Below are 23,892 nucleotides of genomic sequence, written 5' to 3' on the forward strand. Positions count from 1 at the left end.
CTAAGTAGCGTTGCAGTTTGTCTTAGCACCCATATAACGGACTTTTTGAAATTTTAACAAGGCTTTAATTTAATGATTGGAGAATATCGATTAAAATTCATCTCAGAAATTTATGTGTTTGTGCTTTAGTATACATTTTTATTTTTAAAATTGCTTATACAGAGCGTTTGTCAGCTGCAGTTTAATAATCCGTCCATATTTTTTTCTAACATACGTATATTTCATTAAATAAAATACTAAATAAAATTTGCAAAATAAAATGTTTAGGCAGTAAAAAATTATGATAATGTTCGCTTGTTTACTGCGTGTTTTTCAAAAACTAAATCAACTGCTCTTATCTGAGACAATCATCAGACTATAGACTCTATTTCGGTATTACCCAAACACCGGCATGTGTTTAAACATGAATGTACTTACGTAAAGTAGAATTCATGAGTAAGAAAGTGGATATTCTCGTTTTGTTCATAGATAATAATGTCATTGTTAACTTATATCCAGTAACGCCACTGGCAACCTTTCACCGTTCATCTCAGACAGGAAAGTTCATGCGGTGGTGTTACGGGGGCCACAACCTGGTCGACTCTCCATATACGATGGAATATGTATTCAGTTTGCCTGTCAATGCCCGAGTTTTAAACATAGGCTCGCGACATTTCCAACTACACGTGCGTAAAATAGCGTGACACGCGCCGCCATCAGGCGGTTTGTACGTTTGAATGCACTTTTAGTGTTTGTGTGCAAGTGAATTTCTTGTATTTAGGATAATCCCGAATATGGAGTTTTGTTTCTTGGTAGTAAATTCGTGTGCAATTGGATACACCTATATTTGAAACGAATGGTATGTAAATCTTAAAAACCTATTTTATTTTTTAGTTTAAAATCTTGAATAATTTTTCCTTTTAAATTAGTACCTACTGATGTATCACAGTAAAAATACATCTCATGATACTGTCTGTAGGTGTGTGTTTCATTTCTTTGAGAAAATATTGACTTTGTGTAAGATTTTATCTAGGACAAACAGTACTTTGACGATGACACATTCAAATGTTCACCGGTGAAATATTTATTAAGTCAGCCTATGACAATGTAACCTCAACCACATTTGATTCATACTTTACATATCAATTTTGAGGATTCATTGAACGAAAGTAAGAGTTACGTTTGAGGCCAACTGTCATCGATTTTATATGCAATGGTAATTTTGACCAAAAGAGCATAAAATTGATATTTGTTTAGGTTCTAATAAGGGTCTGCACTAAAATCAAACAATGGGTATAAACATTTTTCTGCATCTGTTTGTGTATAAAAACATAACACTGAAAATTTTCGATTTTTTTTTCTGCAAATATTATCGGAGTTATGATTTGCTTTAGTGTACTCTGTTTTAGGATGTAAGCGAGAATAGGGTTTATGTAATAGTTTGCTATGGTACCATAAACAAAATATTTTTATCCGTCAACAATCTTTGTCTATAGATTTGAACTAATAATAGATCATTTTTTGATTCTTGATTTAAAAAACAAGCAATAGTATTACTAATAATACTAAAATACAGAGAAATCATAACTGTACTGATGTTATGGTGAGAGTCGATTTATTACCAACAAAACTTAACTTCATTGGGTCATAAGATTTTTTTTTTAACTTCTGTGACTATTATAATATACAACGGAGACATGTTATTTTTATTTACCGACCGTAAGGTAAGGAAGTTTTTGGGGTCCATTCGGCGAATGGCCCCTTTCATGTTGTCTCGATGTTTCATGACCCCTAGAGTATGAAAAAATAGATATTCCGTTTCCAGATATCTGTCATTGTCTATCGTCTGCCGTCGATGGTCTGCCGTCTGTCGTCTGTATTGATTTTTATTAGACAAATAATCCCCGAAATTATATACTGGACCAATTGTTTTTAAATATCGTGTAAATTGTAAAACACAACCAAAATGCGTCTAATGATTCCCACATAATGACGTCACCTCAAAATTGTTTATAGCAAATTTATTTAAATTTTATACAGGTGTGATTGACCGTAAACGTCCAGATTTTTGAAAAAAATTCGGAATTTTATAACTATATTTTATATTTTAGCATTTAACTCTGAAACTGCAAAACCAAATGCGGTGAAATCTTACAAATGTTCAAAGGTTGTCGTAAGCATGGAAAACCGATAATCAAAATTTATCCAGATCCAAATTTAAACAGACGTGGACAGTGTTCCCCTCGCGAAAAACGAATCCTATTTTTAAGTTCTGATATAACAATGTCCAGATTTTTAATACGGGAAAATACTTAGATGGAGGATAGTATAGTATATATCACACGTGGAAATATACACAATGCGCATCGTATGTTGGAACTTACATGGAAGATACATGAATAATGAAATTTCATCCTTAATTGAGGCGAACACGCACTAGAGTTTATTCTTTGAGAATGTTGCAATAAGCTCTTTAATCAGCAGTAAACACGTTATTGTTTAAAAGAGCATAAGTTAGAGAAGTATTGTGATAGTATATGAAAAATTAGCTTCCCCATTTCCGTCCGAATTTGTTCAGCTGAGTAGCTACAAAACATGAAATTTTGCATAAGCCGAAGTGTAAATAAACATGGATCAGAAGTTATCTGTCCATCAAAAACTTGATGACATCATATCATCTAACCTAAACAATTCAATTAAAACACACCTGTGTCACAGAGCCGACATTCTCTTTATCCTTGCTAAAAACAATTTATAGCACAAAATTGTCACTATTAATACTTTAGTTGCAATCTGAAAACGGTAGCAAGCCTTTGTAGTGGCACGTCAACATTTCAAAGACTCAACTCTGACTCACATTGTCTGATTTATACCAATAAAATGTGACTCAGAAGGCTACTCTTATGGCCACAGCGTAGTAGTGTTTATTAATTACAACAAAATTGTTTCCGACAATGTACAATATCAAGAAGTTTTTATGGGTGGAAGTGCACATTGCTCTTCACTACAAACACGTTGAAATCAAAGACACAATGTTGAAGTAACTTTCGAAAACAGTTTCACTTTCTTGTCAGTTATTTCGTGTAAACATGTTTGTTTTGTAGATTGTGATCTCCGCTAGATACCTACTTTGCATTGAAAAATTGTACACATTGTAATTAGTTTACATTTTGAAAAAGATGGAACCGCTTTGAGAGTTACGACTTTCATGTTATACAATAGGATTTAAGAGAAAACCAAACTTACAAGTATAAAGATCTTGTGGTGGTACACAAGATAACGTAGACTAACTTATATTGTAACTACGAAAATACGACGTGTTGGGTTTTCACTGATTAGTATTTGGGGGGAAGGAGAATAAAGTCTTTTATTGTCTATTACTGCAACACACAAAACTGGAAACCTAGACCTACCTGAAGTTTAGAAGTACGAGTAAGTGTTTTTCAAAAGTTGGATTCCCTTGAAGTAGCTAGTATGATTTAAATGTATACATATTATCAGTGGTAGTAGATAGGAGTATAATGCAAACGTCTACAAGAAAAAATCGCCGGTACAAGGTGATATTTTCAGTTTCAGTTTTTGGAAAGCCACCTAGGGAATTATTCAGTTTCAAGCTCTTTACCAAAATGCAAAACAGGTTTGAGCTAACAGATCCAAACATCAACCGTGTCTACTATTATTGTACAGTTGCAATGGCGAGAGAGCAAAAGTGTTCATTACATCAGAAGTGAAACTTTTGTTTGTATTGATTGGCATGATTTTATCCAGTACCGCACCAACCGTAAGTACCGGCGTTAGAAAGTTTTAAGTGAAGAATAAAAAGTGGTGGAAGACACAAATTATTTCTCTCACATAGTCGGTACCTACTAGCTCCCACAAGCTGCAGAATGTCAGTTTGTCAACTTTGGGAGTGAGATATAGGGATAATATCCTGAAACACATCATAGCCTCGTATATACAAGTAGCGAGTTAATTTTGTAAGTGAAGACCACACTCTAGTAAACATGGAAAATACGTATGTATAAGTATATATAATAGTATCGCTTTGTATTATTTTCAACTTATTTGTTCTGACAATGGAAAGATCACGTATTGTTTTATTTGAATTTTTACTGTACAACTTTATTACGCATTGTATCTTTTGTAGCCCACATTAAAATATTTGTGTTGTTGCTTAATGTATGTACGAAGAGCTGGACTTGTTTAGTACAGTATGTACACACAGTAAATGAGTATTGTTAGAGTACTAATGTGTTGCAAAACTGATCTGTATTCTTCTTAAATATATATCGTTAGCTTTACGCTGTGCTACATATGAATGTGTACATATAACTGTAGTTGCACAAACCACTACACAAACCCAAGTACAGTGACTATAAATGGTCAACATTTGACAATTAAACAATTATAATTATAGTATTGTAATTACTGCAACATGATGACTGTATTGTGGTTAACGTATAAATAGGCAATCAAAGGAAGGAGCAACCTTTATTAGTCATTTCATTCCACAAACCATACCATACCATGTTTATTTAGTACAGGTGTTTAGGTGTGTAGGTGTAGATGTAAAAAGATAAAATCGGAAAAATTTAGAAATGATAGCAATACCTTCTGTCTTAAATTTTTAACATTCCAAATCATTCAAAAAACTTACTCGTTACTATGGTCAATTGGCCAGCTATAGTTATGTGTTATAATTTGGTTATGTACGTATTACAAGGAAATTCTTTATAATTAATTCCTGTCGAAACAATCATTTAAAAATTTCCATCAATTAACGGCTCCCTAAAATTTTTACGAATTTTACATTGGGTCATGTCATCTTTTGGGCTTTTGGTGTCCCAGAACATGCGTACCAAATTTTAACAGTATATTCCTCATGAATACATAAATTATAATTCCTTGACTAAAACTACAAGCTTACTATTCTTATGACTCTTATTTATGAGATAATTATAATATTATATCTATTACATTTAAACAATCTCACGACACCTTTTACCCGCTTTCTCAGGTTTACTGCTAGAACTTTGAATGTATTGTTAGGAAAGGGAAAATGTATATACAATATTAGTAGTAATTATTTGGTCCATTGGCGAAATAGTAGTGCCATTTTACGATAATCAGAGAATACGCACGTCGCGTCGTTTTCCAGGAGGAGAGCATCCAGATAAAAATGTTATTTTGCGATTGATGAGTCGGAGAAGTGAAACAAGACCGTTGGTTCCTCAGGGAAAACTTTAGCCCAAGACATATGACTAAACTCTACAAAAGTGAGTAGGGACCTAATCAATTTAGATGAATCAAGAAGTTCTTTCTTGCTAATATCAGTTTGCTTAATCGTCGAATTAGCGAGGATCCCTATTAACTTTTAAACAGTTAATAAATCATAACTGCTTTGATATTCTGTTTTTGCTACAAAACTAAATACTCAAAATGTAACATTTTATGTGTTAAATACATTCATTTAACTAAGGTGAAGATGAATCTATAATTTCTAAATTTAAAAAACAAGAATTATTATTTAAACTATGTAGATATGGAAAGTGAACACGTAAGACTAGTGTTGTAGCTTCAGAATAAGAAAATGTGCATGAGAATGATGTTAATTATGAAACTAAATCGTTGCACGGTATAAAAAATTTCAGCTTATTTGAAAACAAAGCTTCTTCTACTTTGCTCTATGGTGTTGAAACCACATATCACGCCCTTGAAACAGAGAAACATCTTTCAACAAAGTTGGTAATTCGTCTCTCAAAAAAGTTGCGTATATATTTCCAGTGAGCGTTTGCTCACTCACTATTTACAGGGCGCAGTCTGTAATCTTACTATTTTCTATCTACGACAAACGGTTTATCAGACAGTTAAGAAACCGACAATTTAGATAAAGACATAAGTCTGAAATTGTGTCTGTGGCACAATACAGTTGGTTCCAGGCAAACTAAAATATTATCAGGAAACAAACAGTCCATTGTGGATTTATTTATTACTGGGTTTGGTGCTAAGAGAACCGAGTTTTTCGCTCTGCCTACCTCCGCAACAACGATGAGTATACCATACCACACCTCGTTTCCAGTGGAAAGAACTTCATTGTTAACCATTTTTGCATTTATTCATTAAAAAAGTTTTCGTGATCATTTTTTTAGTGTTTATGTAACATATAAAATAATATTGTAATAGAGTTAATTATTGTTAATATAATCTTTTTTATTTTTATTAAAAAACTAACAATTTTTAGAAAGCTACAATTATAGATTATTATTTTCAACTATAAATTAAACCGACATAAAATTTTTTTAACGGATCTTTCAATTAATATTTAAATAATTTAGTAATTAATTTAATAATTAGAAACTAGTTTTTTCGCTCTGAACCGACAGCCGTAACTCTTGCAACACAGGTAATAATATTTTTGTTACCTGTCAATTTAAGTGGTGAAAGATTTACCAAAGCATTTCCCATAATGCCAGCCCATAAGTTACTGCCAAATCGATGTTGGCAACGGCATACGCTAAGTGCATATGGGTTTTCTTCAGATCTGATGTGGTAATTGTGCGAATTAAAGGTATCTTCTCTGGTAAAGAATGATTCATCCGTAACCATATGTGGTATAAAATATGGTGGCCATACGTACATGTTACGTTTAAATGCAACAAATGTAAGATCGTTTAATCTTATTTTCAATATGTTATCAACACGTATATAGATAGTGAACTTGAGTAATAGTAAATATTTTTGTAGCCACAGTCAAAATAAGTAATTTCATTCACTGCCTATCATTATTATTACTGTTGCTATGATGTAAAATGTTTCTATAGTGTAAAGTCTGTAAAGTATTACTCTGGTGTAAAATACCACATTACTAAATGATTTTTATCACATTAAAATGATTGTGTATATTTTTTTGTACTAATTTTTTGATGAATTTCGCACACTCACCAGGGTGGGGGAAGTCGAATTTCCGGCACGCGTGCTTTTTACTTTCCTTGGAGTGGCCTGAAAGCGCCAACGTTACAGCCCTGTTAACTTTGTTGTTTATAAATAGCTCTCAATTGATCTTTTAATTTTGAAACTTGATTCGTTGCAAAACACATTGTACACGACATTTTCATTAATGCTTGTTCATGGTGCGGCACGTCAACGTCAAAGGCTACTTGATATTGATATCTTAAGTCTCGATCTCGATATCTTAAACCTCGAAGCGGCGGTCGCAAATTATCCAGAGGAACACAAGATTATTTAAAGAGGGAGTCTGTCGGAATCAAGCCTGTCGAGTCCACTCAATGTTGAAAGAATTTGAGTCTAGTGAAATCCATTCCAGTCGAGTCGGAATTATTGTGTACATAATTGCTGTATAGTTTCGTCGTGTAAATTAGTGCTACTGAGAAATAAATTATTGAGTTTTACTCACGCCGATTTTAAATTACCGATAATTATAACAATATTATAAGTAACAGGTTAACTTGATTGATTGTTCTCTAATACCACTACAGAATCAAAATATATATACATAAACTTTTGTTCCATACATAAGTACCTTTGCACAAGACCTCTACGTTAGCCGACGTACTTTCCAACCATGGATGGATGAAGAAGCAAACATTTTTAGTTTGCCATTTACTTCTCGAGTTCTTCAGATGCTAGGTTTCTGCAAACATGTAATAGGTAGCGGTTTTGTTTGCTATTCTTAATAAATCGATTTGAGCACCTCAAATTTTTGTTTTGATTTCTGTTGTGCGGACAATGCAAAGAATTTTGCAAAATAATTAAATAAAATCAACAAAAAAATGTAGCATATTTGCAAATTATGACTTTTGTAATTAGCTTCATTTTCACACAATTTTATTGATATTGAATGAAAGGCCGCCGGTATACTGTTTGTGTCTTAGGCTACGTCGACTATCCCAGGATCCTCGCTATAAAATTTAAATTGCACCTTTTCAAACATTAAATACAGTTTATTAAAAAAAGTTTCGTGTTCGAAATTTCTCTTCAAAGACAAAATACCCATATTGTGTATCATAATGTTAGTTTAGAATTTGATTGTCCTGCAATTGTGTGAACCAATCTGTCATCTCAAATCATCTCAAAAATAGTAAAACGATTCAAATCCCATTGAAAACTAAACGTTACGGTATTTTAACATAATATTTCAAAAAATTAGTTAGGTATTCAATGCAGAAACATTAGGCTTGATGCTTAATTTGTAATTCAATAAACGAAAATATATTAAAAGCGAAAGTGTAAAACGTGGTTCTAGTGATCACTTCGAATGAAACTAATAATGGGAGAAATAACTCATACACAAAAATATTTTAGCATTCGAAAGTATTTAGCTTATATGCTGAGTTGAGAGCAAAGGAGGTCGAAATTGCAATCTATAGTTTTTCATTAAATGACCCAGCCTTTCAAGTTAGAAATTCTTTAGCAGTATAGACGAACGACAATCTTCGCTAAAAAAAGGGCGGTGTCAGTGTAATCCAGAACCCGGCATGGCTCTTGTCTGCGAAGTAGCTGTTCCCAGCCACTGCACTAGCTTGGCTCAGTTAATAAGTGTGCTAGTGTGCAATATTTGACACACAAATGTAACCCATCGAGTGACTACTTGCATTTTCCGTCTTACTAATGTTAGAGACAAGGTTGATAAAAATAGTTTTGTGCAGATCCGTTGTTTGTGGCAGAAATACAGTTTTTTCATTTTTTCGATTTATGTAGATTTATTTGGAGCAAATTTTTTATTTTCTATTCTATTCTTGCAAAAATTAAAAGTTATTTGTATTGTACTTTCAGAAAAACAAAGGGACTCCCATCTTGGCGGCTTGTGTATGTCACAAAATACAAAATATAACTTTGTTTATTACTGCATGACTTATTAGGCAGTTTACGCTTGTCGCCTACTAATGATAGGTTTACGAAAGAAAAAACCTAATTTAATTTAGTCCTAATTAACGGAAATTACATAAAGTTACTCAGGATTAATTTTCCTTTAACTATAAATAATCTCTTAATTTACTAGCAGTAATGCCAATATCGACGATGTCCTGTTTATTTTGTTAAATTAAATGATTATTTTTTTGCTGCAAAACTCCACTAGGTGCAATAAGTAAATAAATGAAAAATTTTCGAAAACTACATGAGATGGAACGTACCTATTACTCTTTTGTATAAAATTGTATATCTTAAATTATATTAAAAATTAGTTTTTGAAAAAAAAACAAAGAGTGGTGAAAGAATGGTACACTTGTAAAGGATATTTAGTTTATTGAAACTCAAAACAGTGACTAAATTCTTTTGTTGAATTTCATGTAATTTTATGTACAACCAATTTCAGATTAGTATTGCTAGATGACGAACTTTTTCCTTAAAGATGCTGGCGATCCGTTAGCCAAAGCTGCCAAAAATTTGTCAAAATATTATGTGAAGTGATGTTAATTTATCGGGTGAAATAAACACATTTAAGTTATCATGTAGTGCTGCTGTAAGTTAATAGTAATCAGTTAATCACACAGAATTTGTACAAACTGTCTAATATTTGTAATATGTATCGAAACAGCATTTGAAAAAAATCATTGTGAATTCGATACCATACAGAGCTTTCTCCTTGTTCATTCGTAGAAATTTTCATGGACGCAATAGTGCATGTTACAAATTAATTTTGAGTAATTTAAATATGATATCAGCGATGTTGATATCTGTTATTTAAGTGGAATGCAATTTTACGTTTTAACTATACATGGTAAGATGTAGCTGCTTTTTGTGAAAGCATCCAATTATAGAAACTAGACACACTTGTAAAAACAAACCGCATAAATGTGATCATATATCTTTAAAAACGTTAGTGATAATTATTTATTTTAAAATATTTTAATAAATAATGACCAAATCAAGGGGGATGCTTTGGGGCGTCTAATTATCACATGTAGTTATATTAAGGTGTATTGTTCAGTAAGATTTGATTAATAAATTATTCGAATGCCGCCATCAACTTTTTGATATGAGCAGACGTATAAATATTTTATGTGCAATATAACAGAAAATGTAATCATGATGATGACAGTGGTAATAAAAATAATATCTTGCCTAAAGCTTGTTACGGTACGTCACAATCACTATTGCAAAACAATCATTGTTCATGTCATAGTTAAAATATTCAACTTCAGAATGGAAGGTATTTTCAATAAAAAACTTTCGAATTTTTGTTTGGAACTCTTCAAAATGTGGTATTTATATTATAGAAAATTGGAAAAACTTGATGCTCATATAAACAAAATTTCTTTCAATATTCTAAAGCTATCACTATTTCTGGTAAAATAACTGCGGTAATTACTAATATGTTTAAACATTATTTTATTACTCGTATTTTCCGCGAAGCATTAAAGTTTATTGTAGATTTTAATCACGTTTATTATTATTATACTGTTAGTTATTATTTTGACCTTAGGAGTGCAGCTCATGTCGTCTGCAAACATTATATTATTTTTTCTGATTGTGGAAGGTCAGTTACATATAAAATAAATAATAGGAGCCCAAGGATAGAGCCCTCTGGTACTCCGTATCTAATTTTTCATCTTCTGATGTAAGATGTAATTCATTCAGTCATGAATGAATTTTTCGTCTACAGTTTTTCCTATGCGGAAGAGCAGTGCGAATCCTTATCCTCATACGGAAAACACTCCCCATGTAAAAAAGTTTTTACCTTCACCATGTTTCACAGATGGCTTTGTGTACCGAACAGCACAGCTTCGGTCTCAGGGCAACGCACTTATTTTCCACAATTAAAACAAAACTTCGACTGTCACTGAAGAGCATGTGATCAAACCTCCCAACTCCAATCCTCATGCTATAACATGAAAACTAAAATTTTACCTCCCTCTTTTTCGGACTTCCTTGGTTCAGTCATCCTGGCTAATTTTTAGAGTGATGTAATTAGTTGTATCTTGCTGTTTTTAAATTTACTTTTAGTACCACTTTTAATTTCATGTAAGAGAAAAAACCCCTGTAAGATGTGTGGTATATGTATTGTTAAAAGCTAACACTCATAGTACTGGATTAAGATCTATTTTTAAATGCGATTTATTGAATAACTATTTGAGGTGACGTAATTAATGGTGTTTAAATAAATGTTACTCATTTTTTGGTAATTCGTACACCGCGATGTATAATAAAAATAAGTATAAGGTGAGAAATCCTCACAATGGCGAAAGTTAGCCAGTTTGAAAGACGTAAACACCGGACCATCTGCCCGTAGGGAATTATTATTAGCATTTATCATACACGAATGTCTAATTTAATAGATATGAGGAATACTTTTTACTTCCCGTCTGACTGTCTGACTGTCTGTCTGGTGTCTGCAGCCATTTTTACCGGACCGATTATTGTCAAATTTTGTTGTGTGTACTAGAAATATTATGTAGGTGGTTAAACGTCAGCTAAAATTTGGCTAATCATCCCCACCACCAATGGGATGATGTCATCTCCAAAATATATAATAGTAAATTTTTTTAATTTTATAAAATAAGATACTCCTGCACATGTGGTGTACGAGTCCGTGTCGAATTTTCACCCTGCACATCCAGAATTTTTCGAAAAATTCAAGGTTGTTATCGTAATCATGGTAAATCGTTAAGCAAAATTTATTCGTTTATTCTCTCCCAAAAAAATAATAACGTCATCTCAAAATTTTGCCGAATAAATTTTAGCTAAAAAGTGCAAAATACGATGAGTTTTTACTTGTGATTTGTCATATTTTTAAATTTGCTTATATAAGTGACTCAAAAAAAATGAATGAGTTAATTTATTTCATTGATTAAATCAGGAACGGCTCACCTCATTTTCACAAAAAATTTGGGAATACAATACTGCACCAATCCAAGTTGATATACGTGTCCTTGCAAAAATGTTGATAACGTCATCATAAAATTTTGTAAAGTAAAAACAGATTTGAAACATTCGCGTAGCATGCTTCTTTACAAGTGTTTTAACTTATAGGGGTTCTCATAAAAAAAATTAAATTCGCAACATCAAATTTAATAGTTTTTCGAAAATGCTGGGTATGTTTCACTGTACTTCAGGTGCGAGGGAAGTTTTGTCGAAACCACCTTCCACCATTTTTTTACGGAGAAATGATTGCATGGCGCAGAAGTTACGAAAATTCTTATTCTATAACTTAATTATTACAAGAAGGTCATGATACAAGATTTAAAATAGAAGTACGAGAGAAATAAGTTCAGCAAAATTTTACTTGTTATGTATAATCAAAAATGGCTAGGGAAAATTTATGTCGCCAGCAAATTTAGTTATAATTAATCTCTTTGTATAATAAATACGTTTATCTAATAAAAAATAATATTTTCTTGTAAAACATTTTCTTTCACCAAAGTTGTTTCTGATAATACACATGATAAACGATTTTGAACGGTTTCATTGAAATAAAATGCTAGTATTGTGTACTTAATAATACAATGGTTTGATTAGATTAGATTAAATTAGAAAAATTTAAATTGAATATTTTATATTTTTCCTAGAAACGATTGTATTATATACCTGGCATCTTTCATTTAGTAAAGTGAGGAAGCATATAAATTTTGTACAAACGAGTTTTAGCTTAAAACATTTATAACACTTTTAATAACAATTACTTAAGTGATATTGATAAATTATCGCTGTGCAATGAGGATCACACAAAAGATAAAACTTATCGAACTTACGACATAATAGCTTAAACCTTATTAAATTTTTAAGTAATTGTGCAAAGCTTGTAAATATTTTCCTTAAATGACATTATTAAAAATTTTGGATAATAACTTTGAAAGCAACTTTCGGTAACACTGTAGGTATAGGAAAAGGTGAAGTCAAACAAGACGCTTAGACCTTTACGCGTATAAGGGATATTAGCAGACTTTAATGTTATTTAATAATAAATTTTTAAATAACAAAAAAAAAATCATATCCCGCCCACTACTACCTCTCGCCATCTTAGGTATTTCGTTAATGAGGCCTGATATGATAGGCTATACATAAGTATGGGATAAATATAAGTACATAGTGTAATAATAGCAAGACATATATGTAAGGTTAAACAAAAAACTAAATGAATTTACTATGTGAGAATTATTCAGTGAAAAGTAAAGAAATTTTCTCGTTTGATTCAATTGCATCATATATACTTACTTAAAAACGTATGCAAGCTCTTCTGATATACTTATATGTTATACTGATCAAGTCACTAATTTAATCATATACATTATAAATAATAAGAATTTTAACGAATTGGCGGGAAAGGCATTTTTCACTCCTTAATAGCAATATGGTGACCTAGACTGAAGCCTGTCTCGATGTTTCTAGTCATATACACTTAATTATATTATAGTTTGCCTGGGAATATAATATTAGTATTGTTACCAAGTATACTCCAACAAAAATCTCACAATCAATTATTTTACTTTCGAATTAAAGAAAACAATGATTTTTCAAGTTTGAAGTAGTGTTAAATGAATGGTAGGTATTAATTAAATAAATACAAAATAAAATTAAGCTCTAGTACTAACGTTCTATTCTCATGTAACTGTAAAATTACATCAGTTTTAAAATTACAATGTGTGACTGGTAAATTATTATTATCTGACAGGTGCCTGCGTAGAGTAGGAGATATCTAAAATAGGTAACATTTTATAGTTAGTGCAATAATTAGTGCCTAATTTTAACCACAAAATCCATTAAATCAATTAATGGATTTTGAGATAACTATACTTATTTCATATAGTTACAAAAATTTATTACCTAGTATCTTCAGTTAAATTGTTTGTTATCTTGAAACAATTGACTGATTGTAGCTGCGCTCAAAAGCAGGTAAAATAATTTCATGACGTCGCTTTTCCTTGAATGATAGTATCTAGATATCTACAACTTAAAATGGTATTAGTATAAAACATGTGGCCATAAACAGTGACATTGCCTGAGATATCAGCTTTTAATCTTTTAAAATAAAACCGTACTGAAAAATTTCGACGGCATTAGTCATTTTAATAAAATAAAATTAAAATTAAACCTGATGAAAGAAATGCAGCTCTCATATTATGTTCGCAGAAGATTTTTAAAAGTGGCACGATGTGACCAATTAATTTAGATATACGTATTATACAGGTGCGCCAGAACAAAATTACTAGATTTGCGATGCTAAAAAATCCTAGTAGTGTTAATAAATAAGTAACTTATTTCGATTCATATAACATAGGTAGTATAGGTAGTTAACTGTTCTAGAGTTTTGCAGTGCATGATTCCAACTATGATATATTGATTAAAATTGTAAATTATGGTTAATAAATCATTTACCTTAGGTATATAGGTTTTTACTAAAGTTGTTAAGTAATAAATAAAGTATTTTAGTAAAATTTCTGTAAATAAAAAAAAAAAATCATTGTGGTCAAATAATATCTCAATCTGTTTTTTCATTTTGTGTTCCACTCTAAACCACAGCCCATGCTACAAATCGAAAAAATATTGTATTTGAATTGCAATTATGTAATAATTCCATTAAGACGGAATATTTGTATCAATTATAGCATATAGGTACATGGGGTTCTGCAAAAAAATGTTCGGTATTTTCGGAATCTCTACAATAGCCTTTTGTTGCTACTTTTTATAAAGATCACCGATTAGATCACGTTGTTTAAATTCTGAGGTACTTTAAAAAAGTTATGAAGTTGTTTACTTAGAAATTTGCTCACTTCTAAAGCAGAACAAATACCGTATTTATTTCATTTTTTTTAATTAATCACGAACTTTTTGTGTGCTCTCAAAATATTTTAAATAACCGAAAAAATATTTAGAGACTAAATTTTTCGAACATCTTCTAAATAAATAGAGACACATATAGAAAACAATTATCATTTAAATGCGATGTTTCAAGAAATATTTGAATTTCGTTGCAGTCGAGACGAACGTCTCAGCAATATTTTGAAAAAGGATTTTCGTACGTTATCTTATTGTTGATCACAATGAGTTTATCCACTCAAAAATTAGATAAAAACTATTTTTATCTAAAATAAGGCGTCGAAATCACCGAATTTTGTGGAGAAAAAAGATTGCAGAAACCATTGTGTTTTACTTAACTTTTCCAATAGAATTACAAAATATATTGTTACGTTGTACGGGTGATTGAATTCGGTGTAGGTTAAAATTAAAGAATTTATTTCTTAATAACTCGTATTTACACGACTAACTATTGCAGCGATTATGTACAAAAATTATTCCGGCGAATTTCACTGGACGCTCTTGACTCCACTAGCTGAATAATAATCTTCATCGAAGGTGGACTCTATTTAAACAGCACGCGGTCCTTCTCGAAACGCCTACGTCACCGCTTCTGGACTTCTCCGGAATCCCATTCGCGACTTCCGTTTCCAGGCGTTTCTTTAGCGCTCCGTCGCTCAGTCGCATGAATCATCACCGGCGTAAGACCAAAGTGTTCTCAATGAGTAGATACTAGAAGAAATTGAAAATTATTAAAAAGGATATGTATTTCAAATCGTCCTTACTTGGTAACCACGGAAACTGTTCTAATTATTTTGCAGTAAAAATTTCCTTATTGAAGATAATTCGTTGTTTCAACCATTTAAATAGCAAATCTTTCCTTCAGTTTGTGTGTGACCTCGACAATAATGCTGTAACTAGAGTGTTGTATTTCAATAGTTAGTAAATTCGTAGGCGGCAAACAAATGTACTTTTGTGACAGAGGATTATAGGCAGTTGTCCGGCGGTGATTATAACTAGGTTTCTTTAGGTATATCTAATAACATTTCTGAGTATAGGTTCTCGGAGATAGTTGTTTTTGCTAAGTAATAGACGACACATAGAAGAAAAATTGTATTTTCGTATTTTCCATCGAAGTATTATGACATTCATTTTAGTGAATGTTTAATTTGATTTTTTCTTGATATGTCACAGCTTGTAAAATACCAAAATGTTGATTTCTCTTTCCTATCCATCTATGTGTCTGTCGGCGAGATCCAAAACCACTAGAGTAGTTGTGAAAAATTTTATATATACTTCAAGATTATCGTGTAATCGATAAAACTAAAACTGTCTGTTCCTTTTTGCAAACAATAATGACATCGTTTAATAATAATTTTGCCGAGTAAATAAAAGTAATAACCCGGTGTATATACACAACTTGTGTAAAGTAGAGATTAAATTTATCATTAGGATTGTGAAGCAACAATAAACATAAAAATCATTAATTATATATTTCGCAACAATATAGCTGAAATTTGATTAAAAATTCTTACCAAGCCAACAATTAAAGTCATATTGAAAGCAGGCATAAAATAAAAAAAAATGCACACATTTTTGACAACTTTTTCTCTAAGCCTTTATTCATCCTATTCTTATTTTAGCATAGATAAAAAAGTGAAGCATTTATTTTTTTTAAATATATTTTGTTATATGAAGAATTAATCAGTGTAGTTTTTACTTCTTGCAGATTACTTAACCGGTGTTTTAATACTTATCTTTTATCTTTATATCAAAAGCACACTTAAGTATATATCTCTATTTTTATATTTGTGCTAATTGTTTTTACACTTTGTAGAATTTAACAGACAGCGACAGATATGCAAAGTGATTTTTTTTCAACCCTCTTTTTGATTAAATTGATTTCTGCATGCATGTTAATATGGTTTCTAAAATTTTTCATTTTTTTTAGAATTCATGACTGTGTGTGTTTAGTAAAAAGCTTGAAACGCATATTATTAGTTATAAATGATAAGGTCTAGTGACAATAAGAATAAGTAGTAATAAATACTTTATTATATAAAAACTAACTGATTAAGTAATGATCTTATGTAAAAAATATTTTGATAGAGATTGATTGTTTCATTAAATGCAAAACAGTTCAATGAAACCGATCAAGTTATCCACAAGTTGTGTCATCGCTTATCGCGATAACCACGATAAGAGCTTATCACAAATAATACTTGTGCAGTAAAACAGTCTGTAAAATTATTCCCAACAGAAATAACACCAGTGCTCTTACATGTCCTAAATTTATTAAATGTAAAGGTAAGCTTAAGTTTTTTTATATTTACATTAGGGAAACTCATAAATATACAAAAAATCACATTTGTCTATAATGAATAAACATTCCCTTAACTTACTTTTTGATGTCCTGTAATTTTTTTCACTGAATGATTTTCTAGACAAGTCATGCATGTATAAAATTGTGAAAAATGTGTAATTTGAAAAAGAAAACGACTCCGACATTCCTGAATTCCATCGTTAATGCATAATGACGTGATAACATTGTTCGGTAATGCAAACCAATTTTGATATCACAAAAATTTATATAAGAGATTACTAGATAAAATTAATAAAGTACACGCCGAAATTGATTATTTTTGAGGGACACTGGGAAGCCAGTAATAATAATGTATTCTTCGCATTTACTTGTTCACATGCTTGTTCATTGCTACCACGAGTTAAAAGCATTTATTGCTACTAGAACAGCATTTTTATCGCTGAGTAGCAGCAGTAAATTCTATCCACTTATTAATGATGAATAATGTTTTACAGAGATTTATATCCACATTTGCGTTTAGAAACATCTAAAAAATGTATTCGTTGAATCATTTTTATTATCGTCTTATCGTATCAATCATCTATTGTTGATACCTGTCTAGGCTTAAAGATAATTAATACTGATTAAAAATTGTGAGATGGTATCATAGCCAAAAAAAAACCATGTATAATACCTACCTACGTATTCTTTTTTTCTGTATAACACTGGTTTAAGTACAAATATATACATAATGGAAAGTTATTAAAACGCCAGGCCATCACATACTTTCAGTTTTTTACGGTATGTTATTTTTCAAAACATAATAATATTTATGAGACGAGCTACATAGACAGCCTATTTTCTTGTTAATTCATAATTTTTTTGCTCTACTTAAAATAAATGACCGCATTTCTATCAGTTCGATAATGTCATGGACAAAGCAGACTGTCTTATAACCACTGTTATCTACCCCAATAGTATTATTATTTAAATTGTACATTAATCAATAGTGTAACTAACAAAGCTTCCGACCCAGCTGTCAGTTCGACAATCGCAATTTTAAATAAGTATTTGAACGTAATCATGAAGTAAATATTTCATACATACAACTTAAACATCGTCTAATGTAACTATTTATCTTATAATAAGTATTATATCGATTGAATATTATATTAGCATATCTTCATGTTAAAGAATTATGCCTTGTCAATAATAAATTAAAATTGTGTCAGCTGAACGCTTCCGAGTTTGTAAAAAGTCGGGTAACACACTGCAATAATTTCATAAACGAAATGAAACATGAAATTTCATTATTTATTGCAACAATATTCTATATTTGGCCAAGCCAAACACACAGTGCAAATAAGTACAGTCTGTTACACTGCTTGGATTTACCTAGTTATGATTTCACGTCTACATTTACACGTAACAGAGGTACTGCATATGATTAATATGTTTCTATAAGTACTTAACTAATGTACACTATGATTACAAAAAAGAGCGATTATGATCAGTTGCGTTATTTGATTGTCATATGTTGTTGCTAAAGCGTTTTGACGAAATTTTATATGGCAACGTAACAATTAACCTTAGGCTCAATATCAAAAGAAGTCAAAACATTGAAATAATTATTTAAAACTACAGCTAGGAATGCTACCTTACGAATTCCTGTCATACTATTATTTGTTAGATGTTTTTTAGATCGCAAAATCGCAAAATTTTGGCGATCTGATAACGAATGACTTACAACTAAAGTTCAACCGTGTTATTTTACAAAGTAACATATTTTGCATAAGCAAAGCTTTTACCATGCAAATCAACTCAGTACAGGCTTCAGTGATAACGTAAAATGTATAATTTCTATATTGTAAAGAATATTAATTTTCGTTACGTGTACCTTGTCCTTAAAAGTTTATCTTCCACTATAAAACCAAAGTGTATTATTATCAGCTAATTGTTCGACGTGAACAGTGGTTTTTCAAGCACCAAACTACAGTTGTGCAAATTTATAATAGGTGAAAGAGAGTTAATGTGATAGGTTTTTTCTGTTTTTCGCTTGTTATCTAATTTATAAGTGGAAGAAATAATACAAAATGTTTACATTTCTAAATAAGTTAATTGCAGTTCTTAAAACGAAAACTAATTTATGAAAGCAAAATATGCAATAAATTCAAGATTTAGTAGGTACATACAAACCTGATCTTTATTTAAGGCACAGAAAAAGCTGGATACTGGTTCCTATGAATATTAAGAACAAAGTTGAAGATAATATTTTTCTATATATATAAAAAAAATGTATGATTCAATGGTACAGCACATTAAAACACTAATTTTTACAGATTGGTCATGGAGACCCATCTCCAAGACAGAGACCGTGTAGGAGTTCAAGACGCTGTTCTCTTAGAAGATTACCAAAGCGAGGAAGTTTTTATTGATAATTTACACAAGAGATTTAAAGAAAATTTAATTTATGTAAGTAAACCGAACACGGATTTCTAAAACAAACATCAGTGCGAAAAAGAGCGATGTTTTTAAGTCCACTTTCATAACAGCGATAAACAATTTACCCCCTATATTTCATGTATATATTTTTTAGACCTACATTGGACAAGTACTGATCTCAGTTAACCCCTACAAGCAACTCGACATCTACGGACCAAAAGATGTTAAAGCCTATCACAACAAACACTTTTTTGAAGTTCCTCCTCATGTGTAAGTTGAAATATGCGTATTAATAGCGTTATTTCAAGTAACAAGTTATTTCGCAGATTTTCCATTACCGACACTGCCTTCAGATCCCTGAAAAATGAGAACAGAGAACAATGTATTTTAATTTCCGGTAGGTAATTCGTTTTCTCGTCTTTGAGTGGGTATCTATTGTCATAATTCAAAACACTTGTTGCAAAATATATTAAAATACGCAACCATTACGCGGACAGTTCGGCAACTCATTTATTTAGTTTTGAAAAGATACACATATTTTTTATATCTCATCCATCATGGACAACCTAATATAACTGAACTGTGAAGTGTTGAGTTGAGTTTCATATATTTCCAATAAAATTGTTTTGATAATTACAAATTAATATTATCTACTGTAGGAGAATCTGGTTCGGGAAAAACTGAAGCGTCAAAAAAAGTCCTTCAATATATAGCTGAGGTCACCGATCGCAGAGGAGATGTAGAAAAAGTAAAGGACAAACTACTTCAATCTAACCCAGTTCTAGAAGCATTTGGAAACGCAAAAACGAATCGTAATGATAACTCCAGTAGATTCGGAAAATACATGGACATCCAGTTCAATTACGAAGGAAATCCATCCGGTGGAAATATCTTAAACTACCTCTTAGAAAAATCACGCATAATCAGCCAGGTCCCGGGTGAAAGAAATTTTCATGTATTCTACCAACTTCTGCTAGGTGCCGAAGATCAAGAACTAGGGCGTCTTAATTTGAAGAGAGATTTAGATTCATATTATTACCTATCCAACGGAGTAAGTTACGAAAGTTTATTGGGAGTTAGAGCATAGAGCATTTCTGTTTTCAGAGTAAAGGAAATGGTATCGATGATAAAAAAGGCTATGAGGCTGTACGAAATGCTCTGACGATAATTGAATTTAACAAACAGGAGCAAGACGAAATGTTTCAGATTACAGCTGCAATTTTACACTTGGGTAACGTAGGTTTTTCTGAAGAAGAGGGAATTGCCCAAATTGTGAAACCTGAACTAATCGAAACTATTAGCGAGGTATCTTGTTGCCTTAAAATAAACGTCAAGATGTTCTACTTTTATTGGTTTTAGCTATTAGGATGTAACGCCGAGGATCTTAAAAATGCCTTAACCAATCGTACTATTGAAACAATTAGGGATGTTGTAACAACACCACTGAGTCGTGAATTAGCTATCTATGCAAGAGATGCTTTAGCAAAAGCTGTGTATGACCGTCTTTTCTCGTGGTTGGTGTACCGTCTCAATTCTTCATTGAAAATTAAAGATATGAGAAGCTACAATGTTATGGGTATTTTGGATATATATGGCTTCGAAATCTTTGACAAGAATAGGTAAGTGAAATAGAATTTCAGAGGTATAAAATTTTAATAAAACTATTTCAATAAAACAGCTTTGAACAGTTGTGCATCAATTTTTGCAACGAAAAGTTGCAACAGCTCTTTATCGAACTTACTCTAAAGTCGGAGCAAGAAGAATATCTGAAGGAAGGAATTGAATGGCAAAATATTGAATATTTTGATAATAAAGTTATCTGTGACTTGATTGAGGAAAAACACAAAGGTAATTTGAAGATCCACTTATAGTACATTAATTTTATTATGTTTCATGAAAACTTAGTCAGTTCTTAACCCATATTTTTAGGACTTATTGCTTTCATGGACGAAGAATGCCTACGACCCGGAGATTCCACAGATATGACGATGTTAACCAAACTAGATAAAAATCTAAGTTACCACAATCACTTCGTCAGTCATAAAAAAGCCGATGTTAAACTCCAGAAGATTATGGGAAGAGATGTATTGTTAAATTTGGTACAATATAACGCACTGCCTAATAATTACTTTGCAGGAATTTCGTTTAATTCATTATGCTGGGGCCGTTACCTACAATGTTAAAGGATTCTTGGAAAAAAATAACGACTTGCTTTTCCGTGATTTGCGAGAAACGATGTCGAAGTCGTCGAACAATATCATCCAGTCGGTATTTTTGAAAGAGGAACAGAAGAGCAAGAAACGTCCGGAAACAGCGATTACTCAGTTCAAGAACTCACTTAATAATTTGATGCACATATTGATGGATAAAGAACCTTCTTATATTAGGTGCATTAAACCCAATGACGAAAAAAAGTCAGGTATAAAAGTTCACTTTTCTATTAAAAACAATATATAACTAATAATATAACTATAGGAGTTTTTGATGAACAACTTGTTGGTCATCAAGTAACCTATCTAGGTCTTATGGAGAATTTACGAGTACGCCGTGCTGGCTTTGCTTACCGTCGTGAATATAGTCTTTTTTTGGAAAGATACAAGAGTCTATCGAGTCAGACATGGCCACATTATCACGGCAGCGCCAAAGAGGGAGTTCAAATTCTGGTCTGTGCTCTTGGTTATGAAGGTGACGAATATAAAATGGGCAAAACCAAGATATTTATAAAATATCCTAAGACACTTTTTTACACCGAAGATGCTTTTCAAGCCAAAAAACACGACTTGGCTTCAATTATTCAAGCATCTTGGAAAGGTGTTCTCCAGAGAAGGCGATACAAACAAATGAAAGAGGCTTCAGTTATCATGCAGAAGTACATCCGAAGATTCATAGCCAAATGCCGCGCTAAAAAGCGAAGAAAGGCAGCGAATGTACTAAGAAACTTTATACATGGTTTCATTACCAGGAACGGTCCTGCAACCTCAGAGAACAGAGCATTTTTAGAACTTGCTAAAGCTCAGTGGTTACTCCGTTTGTCGAAAAGTCTGCCGCAGGATATTCTGAATAGAACATGGCCACCATGTCCCCATGTTTGTCAAGAAGCATCACGATATTTAGAAAGGCTTTATGGAGCACATCTGTCGCGTATCTATCGTCGCAAACTAAGCCCTGAGAGAGAAGCTCAACTACGTCTTAAAGTTTTGGCCGAAAAACTTTTCAAGGACAAGAAAAATAGTTACCAAAGCAGTATTCCACATTGGTTTAAAAATGATAGAGTTTCGGATTCGGTACCGAAGCAGAATTATGGGACAATCCTGAACGGAGAAAAAGAACTGGTAACTTAATATAAATCAATACTATAAATTTGATGAATAATTTAACAAAATTTTAAACATTTTTAGTACGCTTCCAGTGTTATGAAATACGATAGGCATGGTTACAAGCCTCGTGAGCGAGTAATTTTAATAACGAAAAAGAATTTGTATTTGTTGGAAATAAAAAACGCACCGAAAATAAAGCACTCGCTGCCATTGAATAAGCTAACCTTTGTGGTTACTCCAAATGTAGACAAAATGTTATTGGTGAGAATCCCGGAAGACCTGATGAAAAAGGACAAAGGAGATTTAATCCTGGAAGTTCCTCACATTATAGAAGCTATGACACATATTATTAACATCACCGATAATCCAGGACTTCTGACAATATATGATAAAACCCCGTATGTAAAACTGCTGTCTCACGAGTCAGAATAGGATAAATTATTTTCTTTTTTTTTTTTGTAGAATTGAACACTCTATGAAAGGTAAGCGAGGTACCATAGACGTGATCATTGGAAATTCTGAAAGTATTCACAAAGATAAAACTGGACATTTGCTGATTGTACGTGTATGCAATAATTCTAATACTTGTATTTAATTTGTTTACCCTTCCAGATGGCTTCCCAATAATTATCGTCAAGATGAACTGAATATCGAAGGCTCTTAGTAATATCATATTTTAACACGGATTCACATAAATGAAATTTTAACTTAGTACTTACGTGCCATTAAGACTGTAATCAGTATTTAATATTGTATTGTACGAGTATATTGATTATGAAACAGAGTGGGGCAAAAATCGTAGAAATTGCTTAACATAGTTATCTTAGGTTAGAAATATGTCTAGTATTGATATTTTGAATTTGTAATTTAAATTACAGGAACATTTCAAGCCTTTTAGCCTTATACCATGTGATTAAAAACGATTAGGTAACTATTTTGACATCTACCACTGAAGATAAATTTTAACATTATAATGTGATATTAAATTCGCTGTTGATTTTTTGCCCACTTTTAAAAATATATTTATTTTGAGTTGTCTAAAGTTACATTTGTTAGTTTTAACATAACTGTTATACATATTATACATATTTAAATATT

At 31.6% G+C, this 23,892-nt stretch overlaps 1 protein-coding gene across 2 annotated transcripts; it reads left to right on the forward strand.

The window, feature by feature from the left end:
- The first annotated feature begins 517 nt into the window (after positions 1-517).
- LOC135143074 (unconventional myosin IC) lies at positions 518-23,892 on the forward strand. 2 transcript variants are annotated; one of them, XM_064074920.1, is made up of 14 exons: positions 518-838; positions 19,375-19,507; positions 19,632-19,747; positions 19,804-19,874; positions 20,137-20,528; positions 20,582-20,782; positions 20,837-21,096; positions 21,156-21,325; positions 21,407-21,561; positions 21,614-21,896; positions 21,953-22,809; positions 22,876-23,192; positions 23,257-23,353; positions 23,407-23,892. In XM_064074920.1, exons 2-14 carry the CDS (start codon positions 19,382-19,384, stop codon positions 23,419-23,421), a joined length of 3,060 nt encoding a protein of 1,019 aa, XP_063930990.1. In that variant the 5' UTR covers positions 518-838; positions 19,375-19,381; the 3' UTR covers positions 23,422-23,892. The 2 variants fall into 2 exon arrangements, with proteins under 2 accessions (XP_063930990.1, XP_063930989.1); XM_064074919.1 differs by lacking the exon at positions 518-838 and adding an exon at positions 16,933-17,040.

The sequence above is a fragment of the Zophobas morio genome, unplaced genomic scaffold (assembly GCF_036711695.1).
Source record: "Zophobas morio isolate AGI-343-1 ecotype UQ-CSIRO unplaced genomic scaffold, CSIRO_AGI_Zmor_V1 ptg000058l, whole genome shotgun sequence".
NCBI lineage: Eukaryota > Metazoa > Arthropoda > Insecta > Coleoptera > Tenebrionidae > Zophobas > Zophobas morio.